Source organism: Sus scrofa, chromosome 3 (genome assembly GCF_000003025.6).
Source record: "Sus scrofa isolate TJ Tabasco breed Duroc chromosome 3, Sscrofa11.1, whole genome shotgun sequence".
NCBI classification, from domain to species: domain Eukaryota; kingdom Metazoa; phylum Chordata; class Mammalia; order Artiodactyla; family Suidae; genus Sus; species Sus scrofa.
Window position 1 is genome coordinate 39,791,380 of NC_010445.4, and position 20,262 is coordinate 39,811,641.

Consider the following 20,262-nt stretch of genomic DNA (forward strand, 5'->3'; position numbering starts at 1 on the left):
CAGGAAAACGCACATCTCTCTTTCTGCTGTACCTGCCCATCAGCCTTGGGCTCCATGCAGAGCTGAGAGCCCATTTTATAGGCACCTGAGCGGAGGGGAGGGGTCCCGGGTTCACTGGGCTGGTCAGCAGCAGATCTAGAATTCCTGGCTCCCCCCAGGGCATTAGCCTCCCCTACCAGGATGAATCTGGCAAAATCTGAGTGGCTCTCTTCTCAGGTCTGTACTCGGAAAGGTGAGGCGTGCAGCAAGTTGCCCACCCCTGGGGCTGAGGAGTGACTAAGGGGTACCTGTTTGTTGTGTATCATTGGGGCTGGAGCTGGAGCTGCGCCAAGGATAGAAGTGAGGCAGCCCTAGGCGGGGGTCAGTTCATTTCCCAGAGGTTTCTGATCATTTTAAGTTGAACTTGGCCTTCCAGGTCAGATGAAAGTCTATTTGGGAGGGACTTCCCGTCGTGGCGCAGCGGAAACAAATCTGACAAGGAACCATGAGGTTGCGGGTTTGATCCCTGGTCTCTGGTGAAGGATTCAGGCCAGAGTGGTCTGCCTCAGCCAGCCAAGACGTAAAAATAACGGGAAGGATGATAGCTATCCTTTGCCCTTGTAGTAGCATTTCCAGTGTGCTAGACACACTGCTAGGCTCTGCAGATACGAAGTGGGAGAAAACACAACTGCTACCCAGGGGTCAGGCAGGGAGACCCAAGAATGTCACGGTGTCCACAGAAGCTGTTTGCTGAGCACTTCCTGAGATCTCTTGCAAAGCGCTTGGTGCACAGCATCCCAATTAACCCTCAAATAATCTTTTTACGGCCGCACCTTCGGCATATGAAAGTTCCCAGGCTAGGGGGTGAATCAGAGATGCAGCTGCCAGCCTATGCCACAGCCACAGCAGTGCCAGATCTGAGTTGCTATCTGTGACCTACACCACAGCTTGTGGCAACGCCAGCTCCTTAACCTACTCAGCGAGGCCAGGGATCGAACTGCACCTCACCGATACTATATTGGGTTCTTAACCCGCTGAGCCGCAACGGGAACTGCAATCCTCAAATAATCTAAGGGGAGGTGTCCTTCCCCCATTTTATGGAGGGGAATTGAGACTCAAAGACAAAGTGACTGGGACCCAGTAAGAGGCAGAACTGGGACCAGTGCAGAGGCCGGTGTGCGTTCAAATCTCAGACTCATGACCTGAAGACTCTGGGACCTCCAGGCGGGATCTTGGCTTCTCTGGGCCTCGCTTTCTTCATTTGTAAAATGGGCACAGTACAAAGAAGCAAACAAAAATAAAAACAGCAAGGAGTTCCTGTCGTGGCTCAGCAAAAACAAATCTGATTAGCATCCATAAGGACACAGGTTCGAGCCCTGGTCTCGCTCTTGGCTTAAGGATCCGGCGTTGCCGTGAGCTGTGGTGTAGGTCGCAGACACAGCTCGGATCCGGCGTTGCTGTGGCTCTGGTGTAGGCCGGCGGCTACAGCTCCGATTCAACCCCTAGCCTGGGAACCTCCATGTGCGGAGGATGCAGCCCTAAAAAGAAAAAAGCACAGTAAGTTCAAGCTCATCTGTGAAGTGACCAGCACAGCACCTGACCCAGCAAATGCCCTGGAATTGGTCACCATAAAGCGTGGGGGTCGGACCCTCATCTTTAGGGACCCCCCTGTGAAAGCCCAGCACACTGGGGGACATAGGCTGGCTTCCTGGCCTTCCTAAGAGACCCCACGGAGGAACTCGACCACCTGCCCAGATCAGGGAAGCCCAGTGCCTGTTGCTTCCCCCTCCTCTGCACTCTGGCCACCTTCTCCCTGGACCAGCCTGATGGTCTGGGCCACAGGAAGAGGGGCGTCAGAGCATCCTACTTGTGAACTTCTCCGAATGTTCCACCAGCCTTGCCTGGTTGGGGTGATGATCTGGCCCTCCCTGCAGATGAGGAGACAGCCTAAGCCAGGACCCAGATTCCAACCAGTCTGTTTCTAGAATGCCGCAGCCTTGCCAAAGTAGAGCCCTGAGGCGGAGGCCCAGGAGATCAGAAGTCTGAGACCTGTGTGTGTGTTTGGGGGTGGGGGGAAGGTTAGGGGCTGCGAGTCTGGCTGGAGGCTGTGTATGGGTTCAGACTGGTGCTGGGCAGGGATGTGACCCCGCTAAGGCTGAGGATGGGGGGCTGAGGCCCCCTTGGCAGTGGCAGTGGGTCTGAAGAGTCAAGGCCCAGTAGGTGCTGGGGATGGGGCAGCAGGTCCCTCTTGGTGGGAGGCGTGGGGGCTGCACCCCAGTTGGTGCTGGGGTCCGGCTGAGGTGCAGGGCGGCCTGGTAGCGTCGGTGGAGAGAGCCAGAGGCTGCGGGGCAAGAGGTGCCGCTGCAGGGATGCGGGTTCCCTGACACCGAATTCATTACCGGGAGATTCCTCTTCACAACCCCTGACACCTCCCACGGGAACGGGAACCGCAGGCCAGAAATGTCTGACAGCTCCCGTGCCGCCGGTGCCCGGTTCTCTCCGTGCCTGGCTCCCCGCCCGCCGCGGCTGCCCGAGTCCCTCCCCCCCGTAGGTCCCGCAGCCTCTGGAAGCCTCTCTCAGGTTCTGCCTGGCGCCGCCGCCGCCGCCGCCGCCGTGCCGGGGCTCGGTGTCCAGCCGGCGGCGGCTGCTGTCCCCAGCCCCTGGAGGTCGCCGGGGCCGCGGGGTGTCCGCAGCAGCCGGGCCCGAGCCGCGCGCGGCCCGCACGTGGGGAGGGGGCGTCGGGAGGACCCGGCGGGAGGCAGGGGCGGAGCCAAGGAGCCGGGCACGCGGCCGGCGCGGGCGGACGGAGGTCAGCGGCCGCAGGAGGGGGACCCAGGCGTCCGGGAGGCGGCGCCAGGTGCCGCGCCCCCGCCCCGCGCCCGCCCAGCGCCCGCCGCCGCCGCCGGCCCCCGCCCCCGGGCCGCCCCCCGCCCGTGACGCGCTCCCCGCTCCCTCCGCGCCGGGAGCCCGAGCCCGAGCCGGAGCCGGAGGACAGCGAGGGGCGCGGGTGGCGGAAGAGGCGGCGGGGGAGGGCGGAGGATGCGGCCGGTGCCGCGGGGCCGCCGCCGCCGCCGCCTCTGAGCCGCGCCGAGCGCACGGAGCGCAGCCGCGTCGCTGCGGCCCCGGCCGCGCCATGGGGAAGGAGCAGGAGCTGGTGCAGGCGGTGAAGGCGGAGGACGTGGGGACCGCGCAGAGGCTGCTGCAGAGGCCTCGGCCCGGGAAGGCCAGTGAGTGCGGGGGGCGCGGGGGGCCGCGGGGGGCGGGAGGGAGCCGCGGCACGCCCCGGGGCCGGATCGTGCGCCGAGCCCCCCACCCCGGCCGGCGCAGGGCGGGGAGGGGGATGCTCTCGGGTCCCCGGGGGCGGGGCGGGGCCCGCGGCGCCCTGACCCTGGGTCCGCGCCCCCCGCTGCCAGCGCTGGAGGAGGGGCGGCTGCGAGCGCCCCGCCGTCACGCGAGCCCCCCAGCGGGCACCTGGATGCACCCACCTTCTTGGCATCCCTCTCTGCCTCCGTTCCCCTCCCTTCCCGGGCTGCGGGCTGACAGCTGGAGGTCTCTGCTGGGCCTTTAAAGGGCGAGACGGATTCCCCCCCACACACACCGTGGAGAGAGGGAGGGGCCCCTTGAGGTGAGGGGCGACCATAGGGCTGACGTCTCTGTCAGACCCCCTCCCCGCCGCATGCTTCATCACATGCTTGGCCGCGAAGGGGGGGGACAGGACCATGCTGGGGGTGTGGCTGCCCAGGCATGGCCGGCTGGGGGCCATCTACTGATGGGCGAGCAGAGGCCCAAGGTCGCCCCGCCCGGGGCCCGGCCGAGTTCCCGGCAGGTGCAGACCCTGCAAAAGACCCTGGCCTTCTCTGGCTTCCCTGCTGGGAAAGGGGATTGGGGGGAAGGGGGGTCTCCCACTGGCCATCCTGAGCTTCCACTGTGGGGACCCCAGGGGACCTTTGGAAGCTTGAAGCCCTGATCCCAGCACTCATCCCAGCTCAGCCTGGAGCCTCCCCCCCAGGGCCAATGGAGATGGATGGATGGGCGTGTGGACCAGCTGTGTGTGTGTGTGCGCGCGCGTGCGGCTGCGCACGCATGGCCATGTCAGTGTGTCAGGGCACCTGTGCTGGCGCCGGCAGGCTTCGCCCGGGTTGCAGGTCGGGTCTGTGTGTCCCAGTCTGCATCTCACACCCTGGGACTGTGTGTGAAAGGTGGGGGGGGGGCTCTCTGCCCTCTCTCCAGGGGAGATGCTGGGAACTGAGACTGCCCCTGGGGCTGGTGGGGGGAGGTCCCTGAGCCCAAGACGACCCTCCCACTGCAGCTCCTATCTGCTCTGTGCCATTAGACAGCCTTGCAGGCACACAATACACAGGCTGGCCCTGCCTTCCACACCCGAGGCCCAGGGAGGGTCTGCCAGGTGGGGCTGGCTTCAGGGCCTCAGGGCACAGCAAGGGAGGGAGGGCCTTCAGGCAGCGGCAGCCTCAGCTGCGCCTCAGACACACAAGCGGGGATGGAGAGGTTCAAGGCAAGGCCAAGGCTTCCACCTAGTGGCCATCCGACCTTGGGCTCCAACAACTCCAGTCTTCTCATCTGTAGGATGGGGACAGTTGTGTGTAAGAGCAGTGGATGCACACGTGATGCCCAGGTGCTTAGTGAGTGCTCAGGGGGTGCTAACTGTGGCCATTCCCTTAGGTAGCCCGGGGCAGGTGGGCTGAGGAAATGGGGGCATCTGGTTTGGGGGTTCCTCCCCCCTTCTGCTCTGGCCCCCTGGGGGAGGTGTGGGGACTCTGACCTCCACCTGTGTCTCCGCAAGGATCTCCACGTTGGCTCCTGCTGGGGCTGGTCTCTGGGTAGGAGACACACCTGCCTTGGCCCCTGAGTCTGGGCTCTCTGACTCACAGGGGCGGGCATCAGAAATCAGACGGAGAAATCCCTCCATGAATTAGCCTGGTTGTCATGGCAACGCTGGCCTGCTTTGGAGTAAGATGTATTTTGATTCAGCAAAGTACAGCTGGAGTTTGGGCCACGGGGTGGGGGGCATCCAGCCGTGCTCCCCAGCACCCCCACACACACTCCGGAGGTGTTCCCATGGTTCCTGTTTCCGCCGTCTCCTCCCTGGGCTGACATCTTCCCTCCCCCCCAGCACCCCAGTGTCACCCAGGCTGTCAGCCCCCGGTCCCGCCCGAAAGGAGCCTCTGCTTACATCACAAGTCTGGGCACCCTTAGCAATTGTTCTTGAAGGGAAGAAGAAACTGCTCGAAGGGAAAAGGCTGGCATGGGGGTTGGTCTTCTGGGGTGCCGGTGGGGTGCCGGGGTCACCCTGCACTTCCTTCTGGCCCAACCTTCTCTTTCCCCAAATTCCCTGAAGTCTGCCGGCCAGCCCTCCTGTGCTCTCTCACCTCGGCCCACTGGTGGTTCCTTCCAGCATCTGGCTCAGAGCTGCCTGCCCTGGGGGAGCTGAGAGGGTGCCTTGCCCTGATGGTGGCCCCAGGACTCAGCCAATCTGAGATGGGACCCGGGGAGGCCACGACCACATCCCTGTAGGGAACAGATGTGGCTGTCGAGGTGGCCTGTGCCTGGCCCCCCAGGGCCTGTGCAGCAGGAGTATGGAGCTGACTTCTAGGGTGGGAAGGTGGCAGGAGAGGGGTTAGAAGGCTGGGGGGACAAGGGGCTTGAGTGCCAAGTCACGAGGGGGTCAGGGGCGGGGTTTATGTATGACGACTGCTGGGCATTCTGCGTGGAAAGGGGAAAGGGGCTCCTGGGGCCCCTTTTGGTCCCCACTTGCCCCCTTCTCCCCCACCTACCAGGGGCCCAGTGTCACCATAGGAATCGGGGGAGTTTCAAACCCTCGAGCTCCCCGCCATCCACTTCCAGCGCTTTTTCTCTTCGAGGGGATCAGCAGGGGGGCGGCCAGATGACTTTAGCAAGATGCCCCTCCTGTGGGGAGCATCTGCTTCTGGATGGGGCCTCTCCCTCCCCACAGTGTCTGTGTCACTTCCTGGGCCTTGACCTCCAGCCCCTCTGAGCTTTCAGCACCTGCAGGTGTAGCTGGGTGAGCAGGGAGCAGGTGTCCCTGGCCATGGGCTCCACTCAGAACACCTGGCTGGGCTGCAGGAGGGGAGAGAGCGACCGGGCCCGGGGAAGTCCTGGGGGAGAAGCTGGGAACCAGCTAAGCTGCGGCTACGAAGGAGGGGGGCAGACGCTAGGGTCGGGGCAGAGTGTTCTCTGGGAGAATGTGGAGAGCATGGCCCTCAGCAGGGCTGGGGGTGCTGTGCTCGCTTCAGCTTGACATCAGGGGACAGGGGCAGGCCTGGCTGCATCATTCGCAGAGCTCAGTGCAAAATGAAAACATCCCCAAAATAAGAACTCCAGGCTAGCGACAGCAGAGCATGCGGCCAGGCTGCAAGGGTCCTGTGGGTGAAGCTGGCCGTGGCAGGTGTGTAGGATGTGGGTTCAGTTCAGTCAGCAATTTACAGGGCATCTTGTGTGCACCTGGCACTGTTTTCGCCACCAAGGATACAGCAGTGAGCAAAACAGATGAACCCTCTCGTCCTCTGGGAGCTTGTAGCTTAGTGAGCGAGATGGATGGTAAGTGGTGTTCCGGGGGCTAAAGTGAAAAATACACCAGACGCGGGGAGGGAAGGGGGTTCCCGTTTTAGGTGGGATGCGGGTCTTGGATAACGACCTGAAGGATGCGAAGAGGGAGTCACAGGGATAACTTAGGGAAGAATAGCTCCCACACAGCATGTGCAAAGGCCCTGTGGCAGGGGAGAGTGGCCACCAAGGAGGCATGTATGGCTGGAACGGGGGCGACGAGGAAGTCGTGGTGGATGGAGGGAGGCCGCATCATGCAGGGCCCTTGTCCAGCTCTGGCCTCCAACCCCCATGAGATGGGAGCAATGGGAGCAGACTCATGTTCTAACAGGGGCCCCCTCAGCGGATGGGGAGGATGGGCCGGAAGGGGCAGGGCGGAAGTGGGGATGCCAGTGGGGAGGTGATGGCAGCGATCCTTCTAGAGATTCTGGCTGGGCCCGGGGCGGTGATGGCACTGTTGAGAAATGCTGGGATTCCCAGTGTGCTTTGAACGTGTCTTGAAGGTGGAGCTGACAGGGTTTATTGACAGAGAAGACGTAAGGACTCAGGAAGGGACCCCGGGCTGCCTCCAAGGTTACAGCCTGGACCACCCAGGTGAAGGAAGGGTGGCATTGCTGCCAACTGAGATGTCCGAGCGGAGGGGGTGGGGCAGCAGAACAGGGGCCAGGCCTTCCTGGAGGCCCCCCTGCTCCGAGCCGGCTCGGTGCCAGACCCGTCACTGTGGTCTGGAAACGCCCTTAGACCTGCGAGGCCGACCCTGTTAGGCCCTTCAAGCTCAGGTCCAAGGCCACAGGGCCAGTAAGGGGCGGAAGGAGGACTCGAATTCAGGCCCCTCTGACTTTGTGGGGTTTGTGGGCCACTGGGGGACCCGCACCCTGCGTCCGGCTGCCGAGAACCGAGGCCAGAGCGACAGGGGTCAGAGCTGGGGGTCACCGGGTGGGCGGGCCCTGCTGCAGCCCCTCTGTGTCTTGCCTCCCTTGGTCCCCTGCCCCCACCCCTGTCCTGGGCCTGGACAAAGGGGCTTCTGTCCTCCCCAGCCCCTCCCTCCCGGAGTGACTGACCCACAAATGGGTTATGTAACTACGGCCCAGACAGGCAGGGGATTGGCCTGAGTCCGGCTGGACCCGAGCCCACGGGGAGGGCATCGGTGGGCTCCCCTCCTCTGGCAGGCGGCGGGTGGCCTGGCCAGGCCCCGGGAGGAGCCTGGGTTCCCAAAAGGAGGGCTCGAGCCCTCGGGCTTCAGGTGGGCCCATCCCGGGGCCTGACGTGCCCCTGTGGACACGGCGGCCGTTCTGTGGTCTCTTGGAGGCTTCGGCCACCTGCCTGCCTCCCCTTCCTGGCCCGCGGGGTGGGGCTCGTCTGCGTGGCCAGGCCCCGCACTGGCGATGGGGGGCGGGGGCACTGGTTGAGGGAATCGTGGATCTTCCCTCAGAGATACCCTCGCTTCCGGGTGTTCCAGCCTCCCCGGGCCACCCCCGGCCCCATCTGGGTCCTTCTGAGAGACAGATTGGGCTGGCTCTCTCCCTCCCACCATTGACAGGTGCTCAGCCAGCGTCCCCAGGGAAGGGGCTCGTGTGCACACGTGTGTGCCTGTGTGGGTGCACAGCCCTGGCTTCTGTCCCCGGGCTGTCCCCAGGCTGTCCCCAGCCTCCCAACATCTGCGTTCGGTGGGAACCAAGATCTAAAAGCTGGTACCTGGAGCTGCGTGCAGGGAGCCGAGTTGAATGAGTGAAGGAATGTTTCTAGACCAGAGACCTAGAGAGCTCTGGCTCGGAGCCCGCCAGGGAGCCAGCCAGCCGCTCTCAGGCTGCCTCGGAGGGGCGGCGGTGGCGGGAAGGGCCCCGTGAGGGCTGCGCAGAGCCTTCCTCAGCGTGTCTCCTTCCACCCCCAGAGCTCCTGGGCTCCACCAAGAAGATCAATGTCAATTTCCAGGACCCAGATGGGTGAGTTCTCCACCAGAGGGATAGATGCCGGTCTGGAATGGGCATCAGGGACTCCGGGGAAGGCCGGGGTGCCCAGGTCCTTGCTCATACGTGTCTGCCGCCTGCCCCAGCTTTTCTGCCCTGCACCACGCGGCCCTGAATGGCAACACAGAGTTGATAACCCTGCTGCTGGAGGCCCAGGCTGCCGTGGACATCAAGGACAACAAAGGCAAGGCCCGTCGGGGACCTCAGAGTTGGAGACCTCAGAGCCAGGGCAGGGTGCCACGCTCAGAAGTGGAGTTCCTGGAGGCCCGGGGGGGTCCCTCAACTGAAGTGTCAGCCCAGGGTCTTGGCCAGGCATGGACTCAGTGTCCTGCAGGGCAGGGCTGGGCTCAGGGTCTGAGGCTGGCTCCCAACGGCCTCTGCCTTCCCCCAGGCATGCGGCCGCTGCACTATGCGGCCTGGCAGGGCCGGAAGGAGCCCATGAAGCTGGTGCTGAAGGCGGGCTCGGCAGTGAACATCCCGTCGGATGAAGGCCACATCCCCCTGCACTTGGCGGCCCAGCATGGGCACTACGACGTGGTAAGGCCCCCCTCCCGACAGGGCGCCTGGGGCATCTCGTGCCACCAGCCTCGGGGCCGACCGCACCCTTGGTCCCCACAGTCTGAGATGCTGCTCCAGCACCAGTCCAACCCGTGCATGGTGGACAACTCGGGGAAGACACCCCTGGACCTCGCCTGTGAGTTCGGCCGTGTCGGGGTAAGTCTGCCCAGGGCCTGAGTGGGGCTCCGTCCGCCCCATTTTCTCCTGTGGTGGGAGTGGGGGGGTCACACCTGCACCCCCCCCACCCCATTTCTGGGTCTCCTTTCAAGGTGGTCCAGCTGCTCCTGAGCAGCAACATGTGCGCGGCCTTGCTGGAGCCCCGGCCAGGGGACGCCACGGACCCCAATGGCACCAGCCCCCTGCACCTGGCAGCCAAGAACGGCCACATTGATATCATCAGGTACAGCCGTGGGGCCGGGAGAGACATCCGGCCTCGGGTGCTGCTCCTGGCTCGGCAGCGAAACCGGAGCAGCTGGGGCGCCGCGGGCATGCGACGATGCCCAAGCCCCCCGCAGAAGGGACGCACGGGATGGGCTGGGGAGCGAACTTCTATTGCCTCACAGGCTGTGCCGCTCGCTGGCTGGCCCTGTGGAGGTCTGTAGTCTCTAGCCTCAGTTTCCCCATCCTTAAGGCGGGTATCCCGGCTGTGCCCGTGTGAGGATAAGACAAGACACCTGTGTGAAGAGTTAGCCCGGGGAGGGGCACGCCCACAGGGGCAGGGGCACGGTCGGGTACCATCTTGTCCGGGAGGTAGGGCAGGGTTGGCTCCACCTCAGGCCCTGGGAATTGGGGCCGGCTTGGGTCCCCTGGGGCCAAGGATGCCTGGCAAGGCCCTGCCCGCTGCTCCTCCCTCCCCCAGGCTCCTCCTCCAAGCCGGCATCGACATCAACCGCCAGACCAAGGCGGGCACGGCCCTGCACGAGGCTGCGCTCTGCGGGAAGACGGAAGTGGTTCGGCTGCTGCTGGATGTGAGTTGGGGGCCAGGGCAGCTGGGGTCACGCGGGGGTGTGGGGGCTCCTGACAGCGCAGGCGCTCTGGCACACGCAGAACGGGATCAATGCCCATGTGAGGAACACCTACAGCCAGACGGCCCTGGACATCGTGCACCAGTTCACCACCTCCCAGGCCAGCAAGGAGATCAAGCAGCTGCTGCGAGGTGGGCCCGGGCGGGGCAGGGGGGCTGGGGCAGGGCCTGGGCCAGGCCGGCTCACAGGACTGGGGGGTCTGCCGCCTCCTGTGTCCCCAGAGGCCTCGGCGGCCCTGCAGGTCCGGGCGACCAAGGATTACTGCAACAATTACGACCTGACCAGCCTCAATGTCAAAGCCGGGGACATTATCACAGTAAGCGTGGGCTGAGGCTGCTGGCGCCCTGGATGGGGGGGGGGACCTGGGAGGGAGGCTCACCCCCCCAACTCCTGACAGCAGTTGGGGGTCTGGGGGTCTGAGCAGGGGCCCGGGCCACCCACCCTCTTGGCCTGGAGAGTATCTCCCTGAGCTTGGTGTCCCCTATCTGGCCAGGTCCTTGAGCAGCATCCAGATGGCCGGTGGAAGGGCTGTATCCATGACAACAGGACAGGCAACGACCGAGTGGGCTACTTCCCGTCCTCCCTGGGTGAGGCCATTGTCAAGCGAGCAGGCAAGTCCCACCCTAGCCTGGGCTCAGGGGCCAGAAGGAAGCCAGTGCCCGGGTGTGTTGGGGGCAGGGCAAGGACCTGAGCTCTAGCCATGCCTTGGTGTGGGGTCCCCAGGGCATCCAGCCATGTATCCTGCCAGCAGTCCTCTCATCGGGGTCCCCAAACCTCCTCCTTCATTCACTCAACAGACAGCGTGTGCCACGCACCGGGAATCGATGGTAACCCAGGCGGGCGTCATGCCTGCTCTCCAGGAGCTCGCCCTCAGGGTGGGACGGAGGGAGCAGGGACAGTGAGAGAGACGTGGAAGGAGGGGTTCCTTGTTGGCCCAGCAGCTAAGGAGCCGGCATTGTCACTGCCGTGGCATGGGTTTGATCCCTGGCCTGGGAAGTTCTGCCTGCCAGGGGCGCAGCCTCAAAAAAAGCAATCAGGAAAGACACGTGGAAGGAAACATACCAGCCAGTGAGGCAGAGGTCGTGGGGTCCACCTGCCGCAGGCCAGGTGGACAGAGAAGGCCTGAGAGATGGGAGGGGCTGGCCGCAGGCAGCAGGGACCACACGTGCAAGGCGTGCAGGGGGCCGAAGCACAAAAGGGTGTGGCCCGCTTGGTGAGGGAGAGGGAGGGGCGCAGGAGGAGCCCACAGGGCCGCTGTGAAATGGTTTGGAGGGGGAACGGGAGGACATGGAGATTGACAGGTGGGGTGAAGGGGCTGAGCGGGGCCAGTGAGGAGGTGTGGCCAGACCATTCCAGGGCATCTAGTTCTCTGGAGTGAGGACCCTGACCCTGGGCTCCTGGGGGCCTCTTCTCGCCCCCTGGTCTCCTGTCCCAGGGGTTTGCACCCTCCTGCAATCCTTCCCCCCACCCCCAGGGCCACTGGCAGGGGAGCCTGGCCCGTGCCCTCTCTGCCGTGCTATCAAACACGCTGGGTCTGGAGGAGTCTTCTGAGAGAGCCAGCCAGGGCAGGAGGGGGCCATGAGGCTGACCCCCAGTTGTGTGTGTGTCCGGCCTCTGCTCTGCGCAGGCTCGGGGGCCAGGCCAGGGGATGCCCCAGGCCTGGGCTGGTCCAGGACTCAGGGAGGCTGTGCTTGGTCCGCAGGCTCCCGAGCAGGTGCTGAGTCTAGTCCACTCCAGGGAGGCAGCTCATCGGGCCCCTCTGCACCCCCTGAAGAGATCTGGGTGCTGAGGAAGCCTTTCGCAGGTAGGTGGGGGCCTCTGGAGGGCAGAGGCGGCAGCCCCTCGGCAGGGCCAGCCCTGGCTGATGATGCTCCCTCCTGCTGGCAGGCGGGGACCGTAGTGGCAGCTTGAGTGGTGTGGCTGGTGGCCGGAGCAGCGGGGGCCACACCCTGCACGCAGGCGCTGAAGGGGTCAAGGTAGGTGGGGTGGTGGCAGGAGGGCTGGCCTGTGCCCAGAGCAGCACTGGCCAGCCGGCCTGTCTGGGTTGCAGCTCCTGGCCACAGTTCTCTCCCAGAAGCCCGTCTCTGACTCCGGCCCCGGGGACAGCGCTGTCAAGCCTCCAGAGAGCTCTGCAGGTAAGAGCAAGGACATGGTGCTGCTGGCCTGGTGGGGAGGTGGTCCCTGGGCAGCCCTTGCCCCACCACACCCTTTTGTCCCCAGGTGCCACCCGCTCCCAGCCTCCAGTGGCCCACGCTGGGCAGGTCTACGGGGAGCAGCCGCCTAAGAAGCTGGAGGCCGCCTCGGAGGGCAAGGTACAGGGCCCAGGCCAGCCGCAGGGAGGGGCGCTGGGGCAGCTGCCCGGCTCGGCCACAGCATGGCCGGTGCCCTTGACAGGCCAGGCCCATCCTTCTGTCGGTCTGTCAGTCTGTGTGTGTAGCCGTTGTCTTTTGTACGGGCTGTGCGTGTAAGCTAGTGTGTCCTGGAAGCATGACAGGTGTGAGCTGCATGGGGTCTATGCTTGTGTGTGGACAGTGTGATTGCGAGTTGGGCACGTGTGTGTGTGTGTGTGTGTGCACGCACGCGTGTGGAAGGGCATGCGTGTGAGACGAGGCAAGGTGTGCGTGGGGGTGAGCTGGGTCCTGAGTGTATGCACCTGCGTGCCAGGGAAGGCATGAGCTGCTGGCTGAGTCCTCCTGCAACCTCTGGGCAGAACCCCCATCCGAGGAGCGGAAGGGCAGCACTAAATGGTTCCGCCCGAGGTCCCCTTCCCAGAGCCCCCCAGACAGGGCCACGCTTTGGGGTGTCCCTGGTGCAGGACTTGGGGGGGACGGTCAGGGAAGCCTGTGATGTGGACAGCAGCTGGACCCTCCCGGTGGCGCTCACGGGAGGAGGTGGAAGCACCGGGCGATGCTGAAGACGTCGGCATCCAGGACGGCAGAGCGAGGAGGAGCGCAGGGGCCCGGCTGCCGGGGCCTGGCTGCAGACTGCCCAGCGGACGGCCGATTGAGCCGCATCTTCGGCTGAGCAGAGAAGGAGGCGCTGCGGGGGCCGGGGTGCACGCCTGGCGGGGGAGCAGGCGGGTGAGCCTGCAGCAGCTGCCTCGTGTCTTCCAGAGCGCCGAGGCTGTCGGCCAGTGGCTGGCCACGTTCCAGCTGCAGCTCTACGCCCCCAACTTCATCAGTGCCGGCTACGACCTGCCCACCATCAGCCGCATGACCCCCGAGGTGAGCTGCCTGAGGGCTGACCCGCAGCTGACCCAGAGACGGGCCCTCAGCCTCCTGCTGACAGGCCTGTCCTCTGCCCAGGACCTCACAGCCATCGGGGTCACCAAGCCGGGCCACCGGAAGAAGATCACTGCAGAGATCAGCGGCCTGAGCATCCCTGACTGGCTGCCTGAGCGCAAACCCGTAAGGCCCCCTGCACCCCAGCGCCAGGCCAGGATGGGCAGACACACAGACAGACGGCCTCCCTGGCTGCGGCCTCCCCTGCCCTGCGGGGAGTCCGGGGAGAGGGAGCGGAGGATGGCCTCTGCTCCTGTGGGGGGCTCTGGGGCCAGCGTCCCCGGGGCAGGGGGCCCTGAAGCCTGCAGCGTCCCCATCTTCACGACATGCCACTCCTGCCACGCTGCCCGTGGCACACACACTCAGATGCTGCAGAGGAGCTGCACTGGTGGGACGCGCTTACACACACCCAGGCACATGCACGTGCGTGTGCGCGCGCTTCAGGCACACAGCACGCGTGCCCTGAATATATGTGAGGCGCCCTTTGATGGCTGCACACACCGACTGCACCGCCAGCCGCCAGCCACGCAGGCCTCGGGCTTGCTGTCACCAACAGGCACCCCTGTGGTGGGACAGGTTCTGGGCTGGGAAGAGGTGGGCCTGGGGGCCTGTGGCATCCATGCTGCCTCCCTGGGCCTTGGGCTGTGTCTGGGCTCCCACCCATCCAAGTGAGGGAGTGCTGTGGCCACCAGATGCCTCCAGGGCTGTGGGCTGGCGACAGGCCAGCTCAAGCTCATCCACCCTGCCTCGCCCCACTCAGTCAGCGGCTCAGGGGCCCTCCCTGCCAGCATGTCTGGGCCCACGGGCCTCGCTTGGCTTCTGCACCCAGGGGGTGACTGTGCGTGCTGTGTGTCGGTGCGTGAGTGACGTCCTGCTGCGAGTGTGGACAGGTGGATGCCCTCCAGGGAGCCCCCTGGGGGGCTCTGAGTGAAGACCGCCATGGGTGTTTGCACACGTGTGTGACGTGGCCGTGTGACGCGTGCCTGAAGCTGGCGGGGCAGTGGTGAGAGAGCTTGCATGTGCCTCGGAAGGGTGTCAGTGCCCGTGTGTGGCTGGGATGCAGGGTGTGTGTCCACGTATCCGGTCGGTGCTGCTGTGTGTCTGTGTCCGCCCCGTGTGGGGTGTGTCCCCGGGGGTGCTGTCCCCATGGCGGCCTGGGCAGGTGAGGAAGTGCATTCTTCCCCCTGCCCCGAAGGGTGTCCTACGGAGAGGGTCGCCCCTCTGTGTGTGTTGGCACGTGTGTGTGAGCTGGCCTCGGGCTCCTGCCCAGGCTGTGCTGTCTGCAAAGCTGACACCTCCAGCCTGTCCTTCTGTCCTTCCGTCTGTCTGTGCCGGGCTGGCCCGGTGCCCTCTCCTCCGACAGCTCCAAGTGGCGGGCAGGCTGGGGGTGGCCGGCTCGGGCTGCCCGGTGTGTCCCCTGCTCCATAGGCGAACCTGGCCGTGTGGCTGTCCATGATCGGCCTGGCCCAGTACTACAAGGTGCTGGTGGACAACGGCTACGAGAACATCGACTTCATCACCGACATCACCTGGGAGGACCTGCAGGAGATTGGCATCACCAAGCTGGGTGAGGCCCGGCCCTGCCCCCTGCCCCCTGGGCCTGGCCGCCTCCCTGGCCTGACCCACCTTGTGCCCCGCTCAGGACACCAGAAGAAGCTGATGCTGGCGGTGAGGAAGCTGGCCGAGCTGCAGAAGGCAGAGTACGCCAAGTATGAGGGCGGGCCCGTGCGCCGGAAGGCACCACAGTCCCTCGAAGTGATGACCATCGAGTCGCCACCCCCGCCCGAGCCTGCCCCGGCTGAATGCCAATCTCCGAAGATGACCACCTTCCAGGACAGCGAGCTCAGCGGCGAGCTGCAGGCTGCCATGACTGGCCCGGCCGAAGGGGCTGCCGCCACTGCTGCTGCTGCTGCCGCCGCCACCGCCGCTGCCACCGCCACCGCCGAGAAGCCCTCCAACCACCTGCCGCCCACCCCAAGGGCCTCCATGCGGCAGGAGCCCAGCCTCGGTGGGCGGGCACGACACATGAGCAGTTCTCAGGAGCTGTTGGGTGACGGGCCCCCTGGGCCTGGCAGTCCCATGTCACGAAGCCAGGAGTATCTGCTGGATGAGGGGCCCACCCCTGACACTCCCCAAAGGGAAGCCCGGCCCAGCCGCCACGGCCACAGTGTCAAGCGGGCCAGTGTGCCTCCGGTGCCTGGAAAGCCCCGGCAAGTCCTTCCACCAGCTGCCAGCCACTTCACACCCCCCCAGACGCCCACAAAAGCCCGGCCAGCCTCCCCTCAAGCCCTGGGGGGGCCTCACGGCCCAGCTCCAGCCACGGCCAAGGTGAAGCCCACCCCACAATTGCTGCCACCAGCAGAGCGACCTATGTCCCCTCGCTCGCTGCCTCAGTCACCCACACACCGTGGCTTTGCCTACGTGCTGCCCCAGCCAGTGGAGAGCGAGGCAGGGCCAGCTGTGCCAGGGCCTGTGCCCACGGCCGTGCCCACGCCGGTGCCTACGCTCTGCCTGCCCCCGGAGGCCGAAGTGGAGCCAGGGCGGCCCAAGAAGCGCGCCCACAGCCTGAACCGCTATGCGGCGTCCGACAGCGAGCCAGAGCGGGATGAGCTGCTGGTGCCAGCTGCCGCGGGGCCCTATGCCACGGTCCAGCGGCGCGTGGGCCGAAGCCACTCAGTGCGAGCACCTGCCGGCGCCGACAAGAACGTCAACCGCAGCCAGTCGTTTGCCGTTCGGCCTCGGAAGAAGGGCCCCCCCCCACCCCCACCCAAGCGCTCCAGCTCAGCCATGGCCAGTGCCAACCTGGCCGACGAGTCAGCGCCAGATGCCGAGGCCGAGGGGGCTGGGACAGAGGACGGCCGGCTAGGGGTTCGGGCACAGCGCCGCCGGGCTAGCGACCTGGCTGGCAGTGTGGACACAGGCAGCGCCGGCAGCGTGAAGAGCATCGCAGCCATGCTCGAGCTGTCGTCCATTGGGGGTGGGGGCCGGGCAGCCCGCAGGCCCCCTGAGGGCCACCCCGTGCCACGCCCTGCCAGCCCAGAGCCAGGCCGGGTGGCCACGGTGTTGGCCTCGGTGAAGCACAAGGAGGCCATTGGGCCTGACGGGGAGGTGGTGAACCGGCGCCGCACGCTGAGTGGGCCTGTCACGGGACTTCTGGCCACGGCTCGCCGGGGTCCGGGAGAGTCTGGGGGGCCTGCAGATCATGGCCGCTTTGTGGAAGACGGCGCTGCCCGGCAGCGGCCTCGCGGTCCAGCCAAGGGCGAGGCAGGTGCAGAGGGCCCACCCCTGGCCAGGGTGGAGGCCAGCGCCACACTCCAGAGGCGCATCCGAGCCAAGCAGAGCCAGCAGGAGAACGTGAAGTTTCTCCTGACGGAGTCCGACACGGTCAAGCGCCGGCCCAAGGCCAAGGAGCGGGAGACAGGTCCAGAGCCTCCCCCGCCCCTGTCCGTGTACCAGACTGGAACAGGCACTGTGCACCGCCCCCTGGCCTCTGAGCAGGCTGGGCCCCCAGAGCTGCCTCCGCCACCCCCACCCGCTGAGCCCCCGCCCTCCGACCTGATGCAGCTGCCCCCGCTGCCCCCGCTGGACAGTGATGCCCGGAAGCCGGCCAAGCCGCCTGTCTCTCCGAAGCCCATTCTGGCTCAGCCCGTGCCCAAGATCCAGAGCTCACCCACACCTGCCTCCAAGAAGGTGCCGCTGCCAGGTCCTGGCAGCCCAGGTAGGTGCAGGAGGCCCTCTGGGGGAGCTCCCCACTGTGGTCTGAGGGGGTTCGCCATTTCTTGGAGTGGAGTGGGAAAGCGCCCTCACTCCACTCTCATCCACTGGTCCACTGGACCATTCCGTCAGCGCTGAGCCGGGAGGCGGGTGGGTGGTCCCTACCCTGCTCAGTGAAGGAGGCAGAGAAGCCCGTGAGTAGTGGCACCCGTGAAGGGCAGGCCCAAGATGCTGGAAGGCTCAGGGAGGACTCTGACCTGGCTGGAGCGTGGCCCCAGTGCAGGGCGGGGAGAGGCTTCCAAGCAGAAGGATCAGAGGTGCAAAGGCCCTGTGGCATTCAAGCAAGGGAGGGCCAGCGGCTGCAGCAGGCCACACCTGCAGGCGGTTAGAGGTGGGGGGGCGGACCGCCGGGGTTTGGAAGCAGTGACACCAGCTGGTGTGCCCAGAGAAGCGCGCTCCCTGGCAGCCTCGGGGAGGCGGGGGTGAGTGGGGCGCGGAGGACTGGAGCCGGGCGGGCAGTGCAGCTGGGGTGGTGGGGAGGCAAAGCGCGGCGGTGGGGCTTGTGGGCAGGGCTTGTGTCTGGAGATGGGCGGTGCGCACGCCGCTCGACCTCTCACCCCGGCGCGAGTCTCCTCCTCCCCGCAGAGGTGAAGCGCGCCCACGGCACGCCGCCGCCCGTGTCTCCCAAGCCGCCGCCGCCGCCCACGGCACCCAAGCCAGCCAAGGCCGCCGCGGGGCTGCAGTCGGGCAGCGCCAGCCCGTCGCCCGCGCCCTCGCCGGCGCGCCAGCCACCCCCCGCGCTCGCCAAGTCTGCCAGCACGCCGCCGCCGCCGCTGAGCGCCAGCCCTGCGAGGCCCCCGTCCCCCGGTGCGCCCGCGCTGCACGTGCCCGCCAAGCCTCCGCGCGCCGCTGCAGTCGCCGCCGGGCCCCCTGCCGTGCCCGACAGCGCCTCGCCGGGGGATAGCGCCCGGCAGAAGCTGGAGGAGACGAGCGCGTGCTTGGCGGCGGCGCTGCAAGCGGTAGAAGAGAAGATTCGGCAGGAGGACGCGCAAGGCTCGCGGTAGGTGCGGGACGGGGTCCGACGCGGGCTCGGTGAGGCCTGGGGAGGGTGCACACTGAGGGAGGCCCTGCGAGGGCCGGGCAGACTGGCGGTGGAGGGTCGGGGTCTGGAGTCGGGCCCCGCCCTCAGGCCCCGGGCGAGGCCCGGTGTGGGCGGGGTCTGCGAGCCCCTTCAGCCCCCCGACCGGGGACTGCGGGGCGGGGCTGGAGTCGGGGGCGGGCAGATGTGGAGGCGTGGACTTTTGGCCGACCCCGCCCTCGAGCGCGGGGGCGGGGCGGGGCGGGGCGGGGCTCGGCCCGGGCCGTATGTGGGGACCAGGACGTTCAGCGTTGCACCGTCTGCTCACGCCTCGCCCGCCCCCAGCCCCTCGGCGGCCGAGGAGAAGAGCACTGGCAGCATCCTGGACGACATTGGCAGCATGTTTGACGACCTGGCTGACCAGCTGGACGCCATGCTGGAGTGACGCGGCCGCCCATGTCGGGGGTCCGCCCGCGCCGCTTGGGCTCCGGCCCGCACACTGACCTTTACCTCAGGATGGGCACCGCTGGGCGCGGCGCGAGCAGGCTGGGTGGCGGGCGGGGTGCAGGGGACAGCCCGCCAGGTGGCCGCGGGCACGAGGCAGGGGCGGGCGGTGCTGCCCGGCACCTGCACAAGCACAACTCCTGCCCCCGGGCCCAGCCTGGAGGACTGCCTGGCTGGGGACCCAAGGGCTCTGGGCAGATGCTGCTGCCCCGTGGGTGCCCATCCCTATCTGCTGCTCCCTGTGCAATAACTGCTGGGCCACCTGCCCACCCTCCACCAGGCTCTGCCCCCTGGGGGTGGAGGAGGGGCCACCCCCAAAACCCCTGCCCAAGAGGCCAGGTTGGGCCCACCCTGGGAGGAGGCAGTGGGAGGGGGGCAGCTGCTGTATTCCCCTTCCCAATCTGAGGCAGAGCACAGGCCTATGCCCAGCACAGAACTGCCCATTGGGGACCTCTGCCAGCCGCTCCGGCGCAGCACAAGGGGCTGAGGTCGGGCCCCCTGCCCCACTGCACCCCCCTCCCCAGAATATAAGCTATTGAAGAGTATTAATTTATTGGGAATGAGCTAAGGCAGATTTCCCCAGAGAAACAAGAAGGTATAACTTTAACAAATATATATTTAAAGAAAAAAAATATTATTGATACTATAGAAAACCATTTACCACCTGCAAGGACGCTGGAGTCCAGCTCAAGACAAAAGCTGTTAGAGGCCCTGGCCATCTGTCCTTCCCCTCCCTCTGTCCAGGCGTGGCCAGATCTCTGGCCCAGTAGCACAAACAGGAGGCTGGGGTCCGGGGAGGGGTCCGTGCTCCGCCAGCACCTCCCCTCTGCTCTCTCTCCTGCCTTCTCTGCGTCTGAAGGACTGGAAGGATGTGCCTTGCTCGCTGCTGGGCGGTGCCCTCCGCTCCTCCGGGGCTGTTGGTGTGAGGCCGCACCTGGGCTTCAGGGGCGCCCAGTGCACAGTGTGGTGAACATGGGCACGTCAGCCGGGTGACAGCAGGGGGTGCAGGGCGTGCATGCCAGGCTGTGTGTGGTGCGTGTGAGGTTGTGCCCGACCTTCCCTCCCTGGGGCCCCCCACTGACCCAGCGCTGCCAGCCCACCCCCGCAGATGCTCTGCTCGTGGTCCGAGGCCGTGTCGTGTGGTCGTTCTCGCCTTCTCTCTCCCCCAACCCCCTGCTCCAAAAAGTACTGATCGGTCTCCTCTATCGTGTTTGCTGATGACCCACGTGTGTTGGGCACAACTCTGACATTTCTTAAAAAAAAAAAAAAAAAGAATTAAAAAACGCCGAAAACCAGTGACTGTGATCCTGGCGAGTGAGAGGGGTCTGCCGAGGTGGTGTCCGGGCATGGGGGGGGCCCCTTCCAGCGGTCACTTGTGGACCCTTCCCTGCTGGATGCGCCTGGCCATCTCCCTGGCCTCCTCAGCGCGTGGCCCGGGGGCAGGCAGGTGGGGCGGGGGGTTCGGGCAGGGACCTACTGTCAGCTGTCAATAAACAGCTGAAAACGGAGCTGCCTGGCTGGCTTTTTGAGGGCGTGTACACTGGGGCAAGTGGGAGGCCAGCCTGTTCCTGGTG

At 65.9% G+C, this 20,262-nt stretch overlaps 1 protein-coding gene across 3 annotated transcripts; it reads left to right on the plus strand.

Annotated features, from left to right (window-relative positions):
* Positions 3,021-20,002, plus strand: CASKIN1 (CASK interacting protein 1). Of its 3 annotated transcripts, none has more exons than XM_021086770.1 (20): positions 3,021-3,206; positions 8,453-8,504; positions 8,615-8,712; positions 8,920-9,065; positions 9,147-9,242; positions 9,356-9,486; positions 9,946-10,054; positions 10,134-10,242; positions 10,333-10,427; positions 10,605-10,722; positions 11,814-11,915; positions 11,999-12,087; positions 12,162-12,246; positions 12,332-12,423; positions 13,225-13,335; positions 13,417-13,518; positions 14,821-14,959; positions 15,035-17,110; positions 17,752-18,166; positions 18,530-20,002. In XM_021086770.1, the coding sequence occupies exons 1-20, from the start codon at positions 3,113-3,115 to the stop codon at positions 18,627-18,629; spliced, it is 4,359 nt and encodes a 1,452-aa protein (XP_020942429.1). In that variant the 5' UTR covers positions 3,021-3,112; the 3' UTR covers positions 18,630-20,002. The 3 variants fall into 3 exon arrangements, with proteins under 3 accessions (XP_020942429.1, XP_020942430.1, XP_020942431.1); XM_021086771.1 differs by having other exon boundaries at positions 3,077-3,206; positions 10,605-10,698; XM_021086772.1 differs by lacking the exons at positions 13,225-13,335; positions 13,417-13,518 and having other exon boundaries at positions 3,077-3,206.

Bases quoted from the DNA above. Each gene is read 5' to 3' on its own strand.
- CASKIN1 (XM_021086770.1), top strand. From the start codon at position 3,113: ATGGGGAAGGAGCAGGAGCTGGTGCAGGCGGTGAAGGCGGAGGACGTG. The intron at 12,247-12,331 runs GTAAGAGCAAGG...TTTTGTCCCCAG, and splicing joins GCCTCCAGAGAGCTCTGCAG to GTGCCACCCGCTCCCAGCCT. The intron at 17,111-17,751 runs GTAGGTGCAGGA...TCCTCCCCGCAG, and splicing joins GCCAGGTCCTGGCAGCCCAG to AGGTGAAGCGCGCCCACGGC.